The sequence below is a fragment of the Vipera berus genome, assembly GCF_964194415.1.
Source record: "Vipera berus genome assembly, chromosome: 13".
NCBI classification, from domain to species: Eukaryota; Metazoa; Chordata; class Lepidosauria; order Squamata; family Viperidae; genus Vipera; species Vipera berus.
In genome coordinates this window covers 32,427-48,178 of record NC_138216.1, presented here as the reverse complement: position 1 = coordinate 48,178, position 15,752 = coordinate 32,427, and the positions used below count along the sequence as shown (strand labels likewise).

Below are 15,752 nucleotides of genomic sequence, written 5' to 3'. Positions count from 1 at the left end.
GACGTCACGAGTTTGACATGTCTGGTTTAAGGTAAGCAAAGATGAGTAAAGGTATAACTTGTATTTGAATAAGTCCGAGCCACATTTTTACTTTTAGAAAATTTGGAAGCAAAACTGTATCAATGTGAGACAAACTTTGCAAATGTATAGAAAAAGCATGGACTAAAACACAAAAACAGAAAAACAGTTACATTTTAAAAACAAAAAAAAGAAAGATATAAACATTCAGGAGTATCTTTGTAACAACAGTGGTCCTGATCATCTCAATGAAATAACAATAGGGAGCATCCAAAATAACATGGTGGCTATTCTTCACGCTATCAAGTTTTGCACTTGCTGAGCACTGACCAAGACTGCCTTTTTGGGAAAATGGAGACTTTTACAGACGACTTGGCTGAACCAACTTATTGAGTTTACAAAGATATATCGAAGGCTGATATATCTTTGTAAACTCAAAAATGAACCCAAGAGTCAGGAAGCTAAAGCATGCCTCCATCAATAATCATCTTGCCCCAAAGCGGCAGCAGAAGCAGTAGCTGCAGAGTGCCTAGTTAAAGGCAAGGGTGATTCTACTACACTAGTAACCAAGATTATCCAGATGTTTTATCAAAGAGGGTCATCACAGCTGACCAAATGCAAATCTATTGCAATGAATTCCAACCACGTGTGTATCGAAGTCAAGTATCGACCATCTGCCCCTTTAGATGTTCTTTTCCTGAGATTTTTAGAAGCACCTTTTTGCTTCTATTTGGAAGACTCCCATTTTCCTTGCTAGAACAGAAGTTTGTGAGAGGACACCCATATAGTCAGTGAGACAAAGCATTTGTTTCACCCTCCCATTTGAGTAAAAGCCGCCCTCAGAGTCAATGTGAGGACTGTAGGACTTTCCATCTTTTTCAAAGGAAACAGCTACAGAATTTTGGTGGACAATAATTCAAGCCAGCACAGAAACCTGACATCCCATATAGCCACATGGAGTCTCCTCTGAGCTGAATACAGCTAAGTTTGTAGCCTGCCTTAGGCATCCTCATGGGACATGAGCAGGGAATGTAGGATTAGGCTTTCTTTTACTTTGGACAAAGCAAGATCACAGCATAGATGGACATGCTGTGGGAAGGTGAAAGCGTTCATCTAACAACTAATCAACATTAATTTATTATTCCTGTTCCTCCCCCCCCCCCACCCCCCATTGTCTAAATAAATGAGAGTGGTGTCAGAAGTCACTTCATTTTTTAACATGAGGAAACTTCTCCCAGATTCCAACAGGAAGAAATGGCAAGCGGACAAAATTAAATCTTAGCCCTTGCTTTGGACCTGGGCAAGAAGACACCAAGACTCACCTGTTCTGGTAGCTGTAGTAGGCAGCATCTCTGGGGATAGTGCACAATTGTTTGCCATAACAACACAATGTCTGAGGAGAAAATTCATACTACAAAAGAAAAAAAAGGGTATAGAGAACAGTTTACTGTAAGATTTCATAAAAAATGTTTGGAATACAGATTTTTATGGTATTAAAATACTTTAGTTTTACCTAAAACAATTTCACTCATATGTACAGCAACAACAGTTCCACAGTTAAGTTACACATGGAGTGTAAATTATTTTATACGCAGTGTAAAGTGATTTAGAGCCTCTTTTGGAAAAAAAAATCTTATAACATCAAAAAGGCCTCTTTTGCTCAACTGGAGCTCATATAGTGCAGAAATGATGGGGATAGGCAAAGAAAATATAACAGTTCATATTGTGGAAGAGAAGCTTATTATTAAACTGATTTTATCATTTTAAAATGTTTGTAAATGCCATCATTTATACAATACATTACACCTCAGCTCAGAATCTTAAGAGTTTAAAAACAAGACTCTGGGCAAACAAGAAAAAGCATTTTCTTTTTCTTTACAAACTTATGTTCGTAGATAGGATGAAACCAAGCATACCTTGCGGCCACAACAGTATCCTAAAGACTGCATGACAGGATCAATTTCTTGTTCAAAGACCTCTGCAAGCTTAGTGCAAAATTTGTAGACTCTTGATGTTTTGCGGTTGTAAAGCCAGGCATTATTGAACATTAGCCAGACATCATCCACGTACTGCCACGGTTCTTGGTATTGCCCTGTATCCAACTTGCGTTTAATTGTAGAAAGATCCATGGGATTCTTCACAATGTCAAAATAATCCTTTGAAGAATGTAAAAAGAAAAAGAAAGTAAAAAGATATGTTAAGTCAGCTGAAGGACTGAAGAAGCTTCTCGGATGAGAAGCGAAATGTCTTCAAGCAAGAATCAAAAAAGTCCAGTTGCCTTTTGAAAAAGCACCTTTGGGACTACTGTGACCTGGATGACTGTGAACCTCCACAGACAATTAGGTCGGCTTGACAGCTAAAATCTTCTAACTGACTTCAAGATTTTATGGGCAGAATCTGAAGAAAACTGTTTCTATTCCAATGACTTCCAGCTTTTCAATGGTATATGAAACACTAACTAGGCAAAAATGCATGGCAGTTCTTGGAATGGGAAAGGCTCCGTTACAGGAGAGGAAACGAGGCAAAAAAGAAAAATGTTGCTCTTGTGTACAAACTTTCCTGTTTAGATGGTGGTAAAACTGGAGATGTACCATTTTCTTCAGCACAAAACAGGTGAAGTTGGGAACAGAGGGCAGCTGCTGGTAGCACTCCTGGAACCAGCCACTGCTGGGCCACAAAAGCATGTGGGCTATCTAATCTCAGTCTAGGAGAATTGCAATTTAGCGGTCCAAATTCTATGCCAATCTAGCTAGATAGCGGTCTATGTTTGTAAAAAGAAGGAAATGATCTTACTGATCAGTCCATGCCTGTATCAAGCTTCCAGAGTTCTGAAAGATCCTTCTCTTGATTCCCCCGGGAATGATACTAAGGAGAGGAAGGGCTTTTCTCAGTTCCCACGCCAATTCCTGCGCTTGGAAAAAAGACCCTCTACCTCAATAAGGAGCGCCCCTCTTTCCTCATTTTTCTGTCAAACACTAGGTACTTGAAAATGTCTCATTATCCAAAGTTTCGTTACCCAATATTAACATCTAATTGGGTAATAAAATGTCTGCAAGCACACAACCAAGCTTAGAGAGCCCGAAGGAATGATCAGTACTGTTTCACAGGAATTGCCCCACTTTCAAGACCTCAGAACAGCTATTGGACTTTTTACAGAGATCAAGGCATGGTCTGTTCTCGTTTTCGCTGAGAGGAAAAGAGACCTGATAATATTTCCAAAGTAAAGTAAATAATGCCAGAATCTCAGCACACAACACTGTGACAGCTTTCTTGGTCTTCCGGAGGTCAGGTTGTTACAAACCATGTGGTATGTCTACTACCACAGACACTCATCATAGTTCTCTACCAACATTCAAAATTTTATTAATATACAATATGAAAATACAAAAGAAATTAATAGGAAAATAAGGGAGGAAAAAGGAAATGGAAAGTGTAGGGCAAAGGGAAAAAAGAAAGAAAAAGCATTGAAAAAGGAATCTGTTCTTTATTCAGATGGGTCCTCCAATTAACAGATAGAACTATGCACGGCCAGTAGAAATTAGCTAATTTCCTTCTGTTTACTCACTCACCGGAATACCTAGAAGTTGAGGATCCACAGGCTGTCTGAAAGGTAACGATTCTGGATCCTGACGATACAAAGCTTCCAGGGTAGGCATAAGGGCCTGGCGCAATTCTTCAGGTTTAAAGACTGTTAAATAAAAACCTTATTATCCATCCATCCATCCATCCATCCATCACTTCTATACTGCCCTAAATTTCCATAATTCAAGGCAGTTCACCTTACAATTAATGCAATCAACCACAAGTCATTTCTATATTTCTCATGAAATTTTTTAGTCTTCACAAATTTCATTGAAGAAATTAATTACAAAAAATGCAATAATCCCTGACCCCTTGCTCAGATAGCTTTAAGAAAGATAAAAGAAATATCGTTGGAGAAAGGATCAGTAAATGATAACTAAACCTAACAAATGATGATCCTACCCATATACCATTTCCCCCAAGAGGTTAAGGACCAGCCACAAATAACAGCTGTCCATAAGCCCTGCTTCTCATGCTCCATGGTGTCTGGATGGCTGATCTTACTGGGAATAGAGTGATAATGAAAGGAAGGCTTAGGCCTGACTACACAAGAGGCTTGACTATTTTGCTGTCCAGCCTCAGAAGATATCCCAAGTTGCAGACATGCAGACTTACTTTTTTTCCGTGACTGAGATGGTGATGTAGACTGCAATATGGTGCCATTGCTGTTCCCATCCTCCTCCTCCTCCTTTAGCTGTGATTTTTTTCCTTCTACCTCCATTGATTCTTGCTTACCATCTACCCCATTAGTTTCTTCTTTGGTTCGTGCAGATCCTGATATGTCCTCCTCCACCTAAAAAGAAAAGGGGAAGTAGAATATTTATCTCCAGTGCAGCCTACTAGATTATCCATTTTTTTTCACATAAGCAAAACTAGGTCATGCTTTTTATTAATCTACTCATAATGATTTGGTCCTCAATTACCTCCGGTTTTGGCTCCAGTTGAGCCTCAACATATTCTGAGTCAGCTTTTTCCACCATGACTTCTGGTTTATTTTCTTGCATTTGTGTTTCCTGACCAAGTTGCTGGGCATTGAGATCAGCACTGGCAACAGAACCTGGTGTAGGTATCCTATTGTCTACACTTGCTGCTGCTTGGGATAGCTGGAAAGGGAGGGAGGAAAATATGAAAAAATGACTTTACAGAATGGCACTGAACCTGCAACATTAAACTGAGATGGCTGTCCATAAATATCTCTATATGGTGAATTGCCTATCCATCTTAGAATCCTCAATAGGAATTTAATGAAAGCATCTGCCTCCCAACCTTTTTATTGTAAGCTGCCTAATAATATATTAGAAAGACTGTGGCAGTTTAGGAAGGGATTGCTCTGTGTGCTGTATGCGAAGCACTTGTAGAAGAGCAATTGTTTCCATGTGCCACAGGAAAGCTAAAACAATGTCCTTAAAAAACAACACATACAGAAAAATCTATATTTTGTAGACTTCCAGTTTAGAGCTCTTAAGGGCAGTTCAGAAATGGTAGATAATGGAAAATGTAAAGGTGCTAGCTGGAACCATCGGCCAATCAATGCTAAATATCTGTTGTGACCAATGTCCAATTGAAATGCTTCACCGTTAAGCTCTTTATGGCTTGGGATCAAAGCAAACAATCAAAGATGGCAAGCAGCAACTAAAGGCTGCCTGTAAAGAATCACTGTCAGCCCTTTGATGGCTTTCGGGATAAGGGATGAACTCTCTACTTTCTAAATTTTAAAACGGCTTGCTTTTGCCCAAGATCACAAGTATGGATAGCGCTGTTTCACTTGCAATTTGGTTTCTAAGGCAGCAGAAAGCCCAGAAAGGGAAAAGACGAAACACTTACCGGAGTACTGGGAGCCTGGGTCGACAATGACGGTGGCTGCGGCTGCAGGGGTTGTGGGGTGGGCACAGATGGAGGATGCACGGGGGTCTGAGGCTGGGGGGTGACCTGAGCTGGTGTTGCCAGTTGCCCCGAAGGGGTGCTTTGCATCTGCAGGGCATTGGGAACTGAGCCAGCAGCTGGAGCGGGAGCTTGGCCTGACGAGGAGGCAGGCGTGGACGGCTGGGCAGGCACAACTGACTGCGGAGGAGGGGTTTGGTGTGGAAGAGGCGGCACTCCAGCCACTGTGGGTAACGGAGGTGCGGCTTGATGAAGGGGTGACTGGCTCACTGGAGGACACGAGAGCTGATTGTTTTGTGATCCCAGTAAGGTTACTGAATTAGGAACAGCACTGCCAGGAAGCTGACCCTGTTAGAAAAACCTACACTTAACAGGATATATAAAAATTCAAAAACTCTTGTGTGCACACTCAGACACACATGCAAACAACAGCCATTGTGCTATCCATTCCCCACAACTAGAATTTAGTAAAAGACTCCATATTTTGCAGTTACCCAAAAATTATTGAAACAAATTTGTCAGAAATACCAAATTAATTTTGGCTTACTGCAAAACTTACCTGTACTACCCCAGCCTGCGCTGCTGGTTGCCCCAGGACTGTGCTGTTGACATTCAAAACTCCACTAGAGGTGGAAAATTGATTCTGGGGCAGGAATTGGGTTTGGCTGGCGGGCTGACCCAAGAGGTTGCCAGAATGAGCTCCCATCACATTTTGAGACTGAGGCATTCGGGAAGGAGACAGAGCCATCTAGTAAACAAAACAATCTACCTATATTAGGATTCTGGACCACAGGTTTCAGGAGGTGCAGATAATAACTACAAAAGGAAGAATGGCTTTGCAGTGAAACACTGAACCAAACACAATGGTCTTTTAAATGGCTGGCACTGAATATTTCCCAGGTTCTCTTGTGTAATTTAGAGAGTTGGGTGCTATCAGAAAATCAGTAAATATTGCAATAAAACGCATTAACTGAAAATTCAAACGTGGTAATACTGGAAAGGATGCAAAGCAATCAATAGCTGAATTAACTTTGTGAAAGTTAAAGTTAAAAACTGAACAATGAAAGAAAAATAATATAATACAAACCGTCGAAACAGAGGCCATGGAGTTCATCTGAACAGGGTGGTTCAGTGGAGAAGCTGCACGAGGCCCGACTGATGCTGGGGGCATTTGGGCATTCCCTATGGACATGGAGTTAAACTGATTCACTCCTGCAAAATGTACCCCCAGAACAGCCCATTAGACACACAACATCCAAGCCCCACTCAGACCACAAACGGGCAGGAAAACCTGGCCCAGGCAGTAAACAAGCAGAAACAACAAAGGACACTTTGAGGGAGCACTGTCGGGAGCCCAATGGAATCCAGTTATCACAAGTAGGATTCAATTGGCCTAGATATGGGAATGAAACCATTCCAGTTGCCCTCACGGATGGCTAGTGGTGGGATGATATAGGATGGATATTCCCTGCTCTAGGTAAAGCCACAATTGGCACAAATGAACTGATATTGGGCAAAGTCCTCTAGCCGGCCGCATGCTTTTCCAACAGGAGCTCGGCTGGACTGTTAGGCGGTGCCAGGAGGTTTAGACAAAAACTCTTTTGCAATGCCTTTGAAAGTAACAGTTGTCTTGGGTCAGTGAGGCTGGAGTAGCTTGATTTATTTTATTATAATTGCAATTTTCCTTTCCTGGGGAACTGGCAGATGAAGAGGCACGTCACAAGAGTTTCAAGGTACATCCCCTTTCTTCCTATTTTTAATATGACTTCTGTGTAACCTCACATATGAGAGTTTTTACTCAGTGTAGGGAGAGGTCAAGTTTAATAAAACTATTCTGCCTGCATTGTTGCTAACTAACTCTGACAAATCTTTAATTCAGTTCTAAGTGATAATCAGAAGTGACCCATAGCTATTTGAAAACTTTCAAGGATCATATGTTTTCATATTTTTCATGCACGACGACTGTTTTGGGCCTTCACTTGTCCCTCCTGTGCCTCTACTTCAGACACACGTGATGGGACAGTATAAAGTTTCTGCAGAATAGCTAACCCCTGTAGATCATGCCACAAGGAACTGGTTTTCACTCAGCTCTGTGTAAGAGCTTGCTGAGGGCACAGCATCAGTTTGTAAGACTGTGCAAACCTTCGTGTCCCCCTGAAGATTCACACACTAATGCATGGCCAAATGCACACCTATTTATTTTTTAAAAAGCTACTAGTTCTGTCTCCTTGCAGAAGCCCATCAGACTAAAGCTGATTTTTGCAGTTTTATCTGATTTGTTGAACTTTACAGCTGCTCTTCCTAAAGTCTCATTAGAAAGTTTCCATAATTCCAAGCATTTGCTTTTTATCAGACTTTACAGAACAAAGACACTACCTTTTCATCAGCAGCAATTCTGCAAGGACAGTTGATTTTAGTATTTATCAATTTAATAGACCATTTGGGAGGAAGGAATGTCAGTTAATTCTGAATTTTAAAAATGGACATAATTTATGTCATTTGTATGATTATGTGAATGGCATAGATGGATTCAAATGATAAAAAATGTAATTATGCCATTTAACAAACAACATAAATTGCTTCAGAAGCAACAGTAAAATACGGAGCTCTAGAGAATCAAGAACTTACTGGGATATTATTAAGCAAATTGACACGGGATAGAAAGTTAATGGAACAGGTGGCATTGGAGAAGCTAGGTGGGGTACCCGAGCTGAAAGCAAAATCCACAGCAGGATGCTGAGTAAAAGAGGAAGCAATGGATGTTAAATACCTTGAGAGGCCTGCATACGGCCCAGAGGCACACTTGGCATGGATATAGGCCCATCTGTAAGAGAATGAACATTAAATACAGATAGAATTCTAAATTATATTAGAAGTATTTGAGGCAACGTCAGTTTTAAAAACAATTATTCATAAAATCAGAACAGTGCTATCTTAAAAGATGGATTCTCTTGTCAGTCTTCCACAAGTACATATGGAATAAGTAGCAGTTTTATCAACTTGAGAGGTTCCCAAGGGTGATAGTGTTTATTTATTTGATATTTTTATCCTGCCCTTATTACTGAATAAGTAACTCATGGCAGCAAGCATACATAACATTCCTTCTTCCTCCTACTTTCCCTACAACAACCCTGTGAGGTAGGTTGGGCTGGGAAAGACATGCCTAAAATCACCCAGCCTTTTATGCTGAAGGTGGGACTAGAACTCACTCTCTCCTGTTTTCTAGGGTAGCACCTTCACCATGAAAGCAAACCTGTGTACTACAAGCACTACACCTGTAACACTTTAGGAGTTGCCACGGTGGTAAATCTTGCTTCTCACACTACAAAGCAATAAGGGCACAATCAGAGCTAGGGTCTTCTGGTAGTTTACATCGCAATGAAGATAATCAAGTGGCATTTATTCTCCCCATTTATCCATCTAGCTGCAAGCGATGGGCATAGGACACATAGAGCTTAACATCCAATATTTGAAAAATAGCTTTCCAAAAATGTGATATGAATTATGTCCCTCTGTCAGAAAGGAGATGATTGGGTAAGTTGTGGCTTTGGAAAACTTGAAGGTAAATGGCTTGAAATGGCAACAAGTGTGTCAAGAAGAAATAAAAGCCTTGATGTTTGCCGTAATATGAGGTCATCAAAAATCAGAAGCATTTTAAATACTCCAAAATGTCCAGCTGGACAGCTGCCTTGGCTAAGCTGCATGTTTTCTTCCCTCAAGGCAGGAATTAAAATGGGACACTGGCACTATCTGAGTCTATGAGAAGCTTGTAAGAGTTCCAATTTTTTTTGTGGTACTTTGGACCTGAAAGGGATATTTTGTCCCTTCAAGGAGATGGCGGCCAATGCTTCTTCAATGGCCAAAATCTTCTTGTTGTCATATTTTTTTTTCAGCTGGTTCTTTTGGATAGCCACCTGATTTTGATTCTGGAACATGGTGCTGTCTACTTGATGACAGGGGATGGTATCCATCTTTTTAATCCTTGAGCAAAAGCTGTATGTGGGAACCTGGCCTAAACTTCTCCAGACTCCACCTCAAATGAGGTCACACACTCCCTGCGATGACACCTGAAGGAGCGATGCATAATAAAGTCAAGCAATCCATTTGGGAAGGAAGTGCTGAGAAGGGCACTCTGGCTCATCTTCGTCTTTATGCCAGGAAAGGATCATATTTTCTGCTTAAGAAAATTCATTTGGGGATGCTAGGGAGGCACAACATCAAGACTTTCTTTCCGAGGGTGGAGTTCCAGCAAATGTCATCTCTTAAGAATTTCGGAAAACGGTTATAGATCTATAGGCAAATTCAAATTTGATCCTATTTCTCTGCGGTTTTAGAAATTTTCATTTTTTAAAACTTGTTAAGATGGGATTTTTGAATGCAAAAAGATAAAAACTAGAATAAGCAAGGTCTTTCTTGCTCTGTATTTTTAGTGAATCACTTACTGGGAGGTCTCACAGGCTGCGCTTGACCCACAGTTCCTGCCACCGGTGGAATGCCAGGAGGTTGAGACCCAGGGGCCTGTAAGGCTGGCTGATTACCCAAGATCCCTTGCTTATGCAAACGAGACCTCCGTTTCTCTTCGAGCTCTTTTTGTATCTTATATATTTTCTCTGCTAATAAATGGTAATATTCATCCTGAAAAAAAGAGAATGATGGATCAGATGAGCACAGATTGAAGATATGATTAATTTGAATCCATTCTTGACCATTTGAAGCAGTCACCTCGTGAAACTGAGTACCTAAGCTGAAAAGATACTTCCTGAAATTTGGCCCAACACAGTCTCTAGATGAAAGACAGGCAACATATCACCCTCCAGATGGTGCTTGGTATGATCAGCTGTGACCTAAGAGGGAGGATGATAGGAATTTAAATCTAACACTTGGACAGCCATATATTGTCCATCAACCCCTGCTCTAGATGAAAAGAAACTTGACCAAGTTGCTGCAATACAGTGGTAGGATTATGACAGCAATACTGTGGATGCAATTTAATTGAACAGTAGTATAAGCTGAAGTGATAGCCTTTTATTACCTAAACATTGGATATCATGTTTTGCCTCAAAATTCTTCTCCTCAAGCTCCCCTCCTCCTCCTCCTACCTCCCCCCAGCCCCGAATCTGATTTAACCAGTCAAACTCCTTCTGGAAATGTGGTGCCCAGAAGTGCACACAGTACTTCAGGTACAGTCTCACCAGCACACATCTCTGACACAATGCTTTTGACAACGTAGATAATAAACAGCACTGGTCAAAACGCTGGCCAGATCTCATCTTCTCACTCTGGTATGTAAAATAAAGAACCGAGCTTGGTTCCTTTTCCTGGCAACAGTACTGCCACGGCCCTTTTCAACTTCTCCTGTTCTGGGATCTCCTGGCAGCCTCCTGTTCAAGGGCTAACAGAAACTGTACGTAGCTTTAGATTCCTACAGTGACATAAAAATGCTGTGACATTCCAGACTTCTTCACTTTAGAAGACAATGTTCCTATCAATTCAGATAGCTTGACTTAAACTAGAAGACCTTCTTTCCTGTGGGAAAGAAACTTTCTAAGCAGTCCCAACATGAAGATTCAAATTGTTACCTAACTCTGGAAATCTGTTAAATCATTATACCACATAGAAGAGCCCTGCAGTGGAAGCTCATGATCTCGGAGAAATGTACCTGAACACAGAATTTTTCAAAAGTGTGGCATTATACAGCACTTGACACATCCAAACCTTTTTTTCAGATCAATAACGTACCCTACTGTTAGCTGATTCATACATATCGCCTTCAACTTTCCTAGCATAAGCCACCAGATTTTCCATCCGCCTATCTTTCAAAGCTGCTGGATCTGGAGTTGGAAAAATGGCTTGTACGCTGAAAAAAAGAGAAAAGATTTAATTCCCTTTAGAAACACTGCAAGAAAACACTGTGTAGTGGAAACACACTTAAAACTCCAGCTCTTGAGAAATTCAGTGAGAACAACTCTTCCTTTAGAATGACTTGCAGTAATTGAAACCTTTATCGGTGGCACTGAGACAAAAGATGAAATTGGGAAGTACAATAAATGTGTGAATACTTCTCATACAGTAAAGAAGAAATCAATGTTTACTGAAACTAATCAGTTTCTCATATTGTCTCCCAAGTCCCAAATCTAAGGAATGGCACTGTAACAACGTAATTAACGTATCAGTCTGATCCCATAGTGAGCTATGCCTTCACCTGGTTAATACTTACAGTTTGTGTACTAAGTGATTGCGCAGATCCTGGGTGACGTGCTCATGCCAGGTCTTCCTCACCCCAGTACTTGAAGGTGGTGCAGCTGTTGGCACAGAGCCACTGAGATTTCCAATACTGCCAGAATTTGTGCCATCACTCATTAATGGGCTAAAGAAAAGGCAGTTAGGGAACCTTTTGTAGATATTTATTGTACTGAAATGTATTTCTGTATTTAAATATCCTTATTGATGACCAAAGTTAAGACATTATCAAACAACTGATTACCACAGTAAGCATAAGCAATGAAATTTTATTGTAATTTTATCACTGAGCACTCCCTACCATAACCACGGAAAGGGAGATACGAAATGTCTACGGAAAGTAATGTTACCAAAACCTTGTAATTTTTAAAACTAGAACGGTCAACTGTAAATGCTCAACAACAAGCCTTTCTTACTTTGCTGTCCCTAGTGGAGTCGGAAGAGCCGTTTCTGAGATCATGCTAGTCTGTTGATCAGTTATTCCTCCTGTAGCCAGATTCATCTGATTAGTTCCTTCGGAATGAAATTGTACTATGTTAGTCATGGAACATATTCAGACAGTTCTCATATTTATAATTTATGGGTGTACTGTAGGAAAACTCAACCAAGAAATACATTTCTCAAATAACAAAGTAAAATACATTTAAGCACATGATTAAAAGTGAGATGCAAATGAAACCAAAGTTATAAGCAACAGTACATGCATTCAATCAATGAACATTAACTTATATTTTCCACCAAGGTGCTATCTTGCCCTGCATCCTCAACCATTCACACTTTGTGTGCCAATGATGCATACCACCCGCCTTTCAGAGAACTGATTCCATTTCTTCTCTGAATCACACAGAATGAATGCACAGTACTGGGAGGACCCTTGAGAACCAAACAACTCCATTCTTTACCTCTTTCAAGCTTCTAAATACCCTTAAACACGGAGAAAACCCGTTTTGATTACAGGAAAATAATGTATCCCAGTTTACAGCCAAGGCTATCCCTGCACTTGTCAAGGATTCTTTGCCTTCTGCTAGAAGTAACTTCCTTGCTTACCCAGTGCACTGATAGTCCTCATTTGCTGGTGGGTTTGAGGTGGTGTAGGCTGCTGGCCTGGTACCTGTGGTTGCAACGGCGCCTGTGGTTGATTGCCGTAAGGTAAGCCAAGAGCAGCATAGGCTCGTTGCATGGAACTGGGGTCAATAGGGTTAGGATTAGTTAGGGAAGGAGTTATGGGCTGTCCTGTTCCAGATGCCACAGAATTCTGGATTCCACCAGCTGGTGACCCAAGGAGAGCTAGCGGGAGGGGGAAAAAAGTAATGAATTATGCAAAACATACACCAGAAGCTAATGGACTAATGGTGAAAAATTGAGAGAAACACTAATCCATAACTCAAGCACATTTTTCAATCTACGTTCTCTCATGAGATAAGTGAAACTAAGAGAGCCATAAGTTTTGGGGCTGCATGGAGCTCCAAACCTGAGTTTCCCCAGTTTTAATATGGGGAAACCTCTGAAGTTTCTACCCCATCTACTCTCAAGGTTTAGTTTGTGCCGAGTTCTTGCTTGTAGTTCACTTCCAAGTTAGCTTCAGCATTTTTAAAGGGACCATTCAACCTATCAGCAAATTTACTTTATGGTTAGTTTGTAAATACTCAGAAGTACATACATTTCTTGATGAACGACACTCCCTTCTGTTGATCTACAAGTGCATATAAAGGAACCATTGTAGGCATTGTTTCAGATCAAAATAGAATAGCTCTAATTCTATTCTAATGGGAGAATTCTGAGAAATCTATTCAAAAATTGTAATTAGAAAACAGTAATGACTATGTTTGCCTCTAGGTCGGGGGTGTCAAAATGCCGGCCCGCGGGCCGGAGCATCACGGAGAAACCGCGCCCATCCCATTGCCGGCAATGGGAAAAACTTCCGATACGTCGTGCGAGTTTGACATGTCTGCTCTAGGTGCTCGCTTGATTTGTTGTTTATCTTTTCCAGAATCTTCCCAGGTATTGAGATCAGGCTGACAGGTCTTATATCCAAAGGACTTCAGGTGGGCCAATCTTACGTTTCTTCCTCACCCTTTCCTCTCTTTTGGAACTAAGCAGGTGCCCTGGAAATAATTGCCAGGTTTTTTCCTTCAGGGTTATCTCTATTCCTCTACATTTTCCCTGGGAGGCTTTTTAGCCAAATGCAGGTAAGCAATCAAACTATTTAAGATTAAACATCTTAATAACATTGTGACTTTATATATTCTTAATTTGATATCATTTTAAAGGAACAAGTTTAAAAGTAAACCAGGAAATGGAGTCAATGCATTTCATATGCATTTCTCTTTACTCCAATAGAAAAATTCTTCAAATGAAAAACTACGTACGTTGCTGGCTCCTCTTGTCACTAGCATTTTTCAATGGGAGACACACTGGGCAGTCGTGCCGCGTACAATTCTTCCAGTGGGATATGATCTGACGGGATGACGCACAATGTGCCACTAGGGAAGAGACACCATAAACTAAACCTCTACAGTCCTGAATAACCTTAATTCCAAGTTTGTTAAATCACATAGTAGCATTTACAAACCTTGGATCTATGAATAGGAAGCATGCACTAATACCTACTATTTGCTATATTGCAACAGAGAATTCTCTGTACTGATCATATACCGAGGATATCATCTATTAAACAAAGGACTGGAACGACTATATTGAAATACCATTAAGAAAGATATACTTTTCTAAAAAAAAACCTATGCAGCAAAGCCCTCACAGCTCGAGTGAGTTACTATAATTTACAAGAAATGCAACCTTTTGTGGTTGCTCATTGGCTTTGACATGTTTGAAGACATTTTTGAAATTAGAAGGAAAAACAAAACATTAGCCTCACCAGTCAAAACTATCTTAAGTTCCAAACATACAGAGGAAGCAGAAATGCTAAGACATTAGAGTAAACTTTAAAACTCTTAATAAAAGAACACTATTTAATCAAAAGCAGCCCAACTAAAATGGATTGGAAGCAGCTTTTGCAGTCCCACACAAGACAACAAACACCTGCACTTCTGTGAGTAATTTTAACTAGTGAAAATCAATTGAAACCCGATGAAGGTGAAAGCTGCCAACCTGTAGGAAAACTCATTTCTCTCCAAAAGATTCCATCTCACCAAAGCAAGGAACAATAGATAACCCAGCCCTTTTGATTTCAAGGGACTCTATAATATTGTATCGTGAGAATTAAGGGCTTATATCAGTCTCTAGATATGTTCAATTACCAATGGTTGTGCTGGCTGAGAATCATAGCTATTGCACTTCAACATCTCAGATCACCAGGCTGGCCTATTGGTCAATTTCCACCTCCTACTTTTTGTATACAACCATATGAAGGGACTGTGTTGTACCAAAGCTAAAGAGCAACACACCACAGGCTTGACTCTTACCTTGACAGGCCTTTCCTGCTTGACAATGTGTCATGTGATTCAGGACATTTTTCATGGTTCGGCAGTGGGGAAGAGCACATGTCCGCACTTCTCCATTGGCTTGTTCTCGCCTCTGACACTTATGAGCATGAAGTAGCAGAACCAGCTGTTGCTGAATCAGTTTGCGTTTCTCAGGGTCCGCTGTTGGTCCTGTTGCCATAGCCTGTGTAGATACAATTCCCACTTGCTGTACTTGGGTTTGCATCTGAGACTAAAAACAAAAAATGCATTACATTAAGCCTTATGCATGCAGCACAACGTAAGCGCTTAATAAATATGTTAATTTGATTACCATCTTAAGTCTCTTTGGAGTGATAAACTGCCTCTGAAGAGGCCAGTTAAAGCAGATATAGTACAGCCATTTTATTTTTAATACTAAACTTTAGCATAATTTTGCAGCTTACATAACAATATAGTACATTGTTTAGGGAAAAAAAGATCCAGGACTAAAAAAAAATAGCGCCATAACCAAAATATTTTAAAAGCCACAAATCAATTTTTCCCTAATGAAAAGTCATTAAAAATATAAATAATCGAATTACATGAGCATGACACACGAGCCTTCACTCA

At 40.4% G+C, this 15,752-nt stretch overlaps 1 protein-coding gene across 4 annotated transcripts in view; it reads right to left on the bottom strand.

Annotated features, from left to right (window-relative positions):
- CREBBP (CREB binding lysine acetyltransferase) overlaps positions 1-15,752 on the bottom strand; it is a 38,474-nt gene that overhangs the window by 15,181 nt on the left and 7,541 nt on the right. For 3 of the 4 annotated variants that reach the window (XM_081338251.1, XM_081338254.1, XM_081338253.1), the window contains exons 4-20: positions 15,144-15,393; positions 14,091-14,204; positions 13,382-13,414; positions 12,769-13,008; positions 12,138-12,234; positions 11,699-11,848; positions 11,221-11,338; positions 9,924-10,116; positions 8,252-8,305; positions 6,569-6,663; positions 6,041-6,229; positions 5,425-5,829; positions 4,524-4,703; positions 4,216-4,393; positions 3,588-3,706; positions 1,935-2,174; positions 1,341-1,429 (exon numbers count right to left, since the gene is read on the bottom strand). In XM_081338251.1, coding sequence (XP_081194377.1) covers positions 1,341-1,429; positions 1,935-2,174; positions 3,588-3,706; positions 4,216-4,393; positions 4,524-4,703; positions 5,425-5,829; positions 6,041-6,229; positions 6,569-6,663; positions 8,252-8,305; positions 9,924-10,116; positions 11,221-11,338; positions 11,699-11,848; positions 12,138-12,234; positions 12,769-13,008; positions 13,382-13,414; positions 14,091-14,204; positions 15,144-15,393 — 2,744 coding nt within the window. The remainder of the gene's footprint in view (positions 1-1,340; positions 1,430-1,934; positions 2,175-3,587; positions 3,707-4,215; positions 4,394-4,523; positions 4,704-5,424; positions 5,830-6,040; positions 6,230-6,568; positions 6,664-8,251; positions 8,306-9,923; positions 10,117-11,220; positions 11,339-11,698; positions 11,849-12,137; positions 12,235-12,768; positions 13,009-13,381; positions 13,415-14,090; positions 14,205-15,143; positions 15,394-15,752) is intronic. The other variant, XM_081338252.1, reaches the window with a different exon arrangement.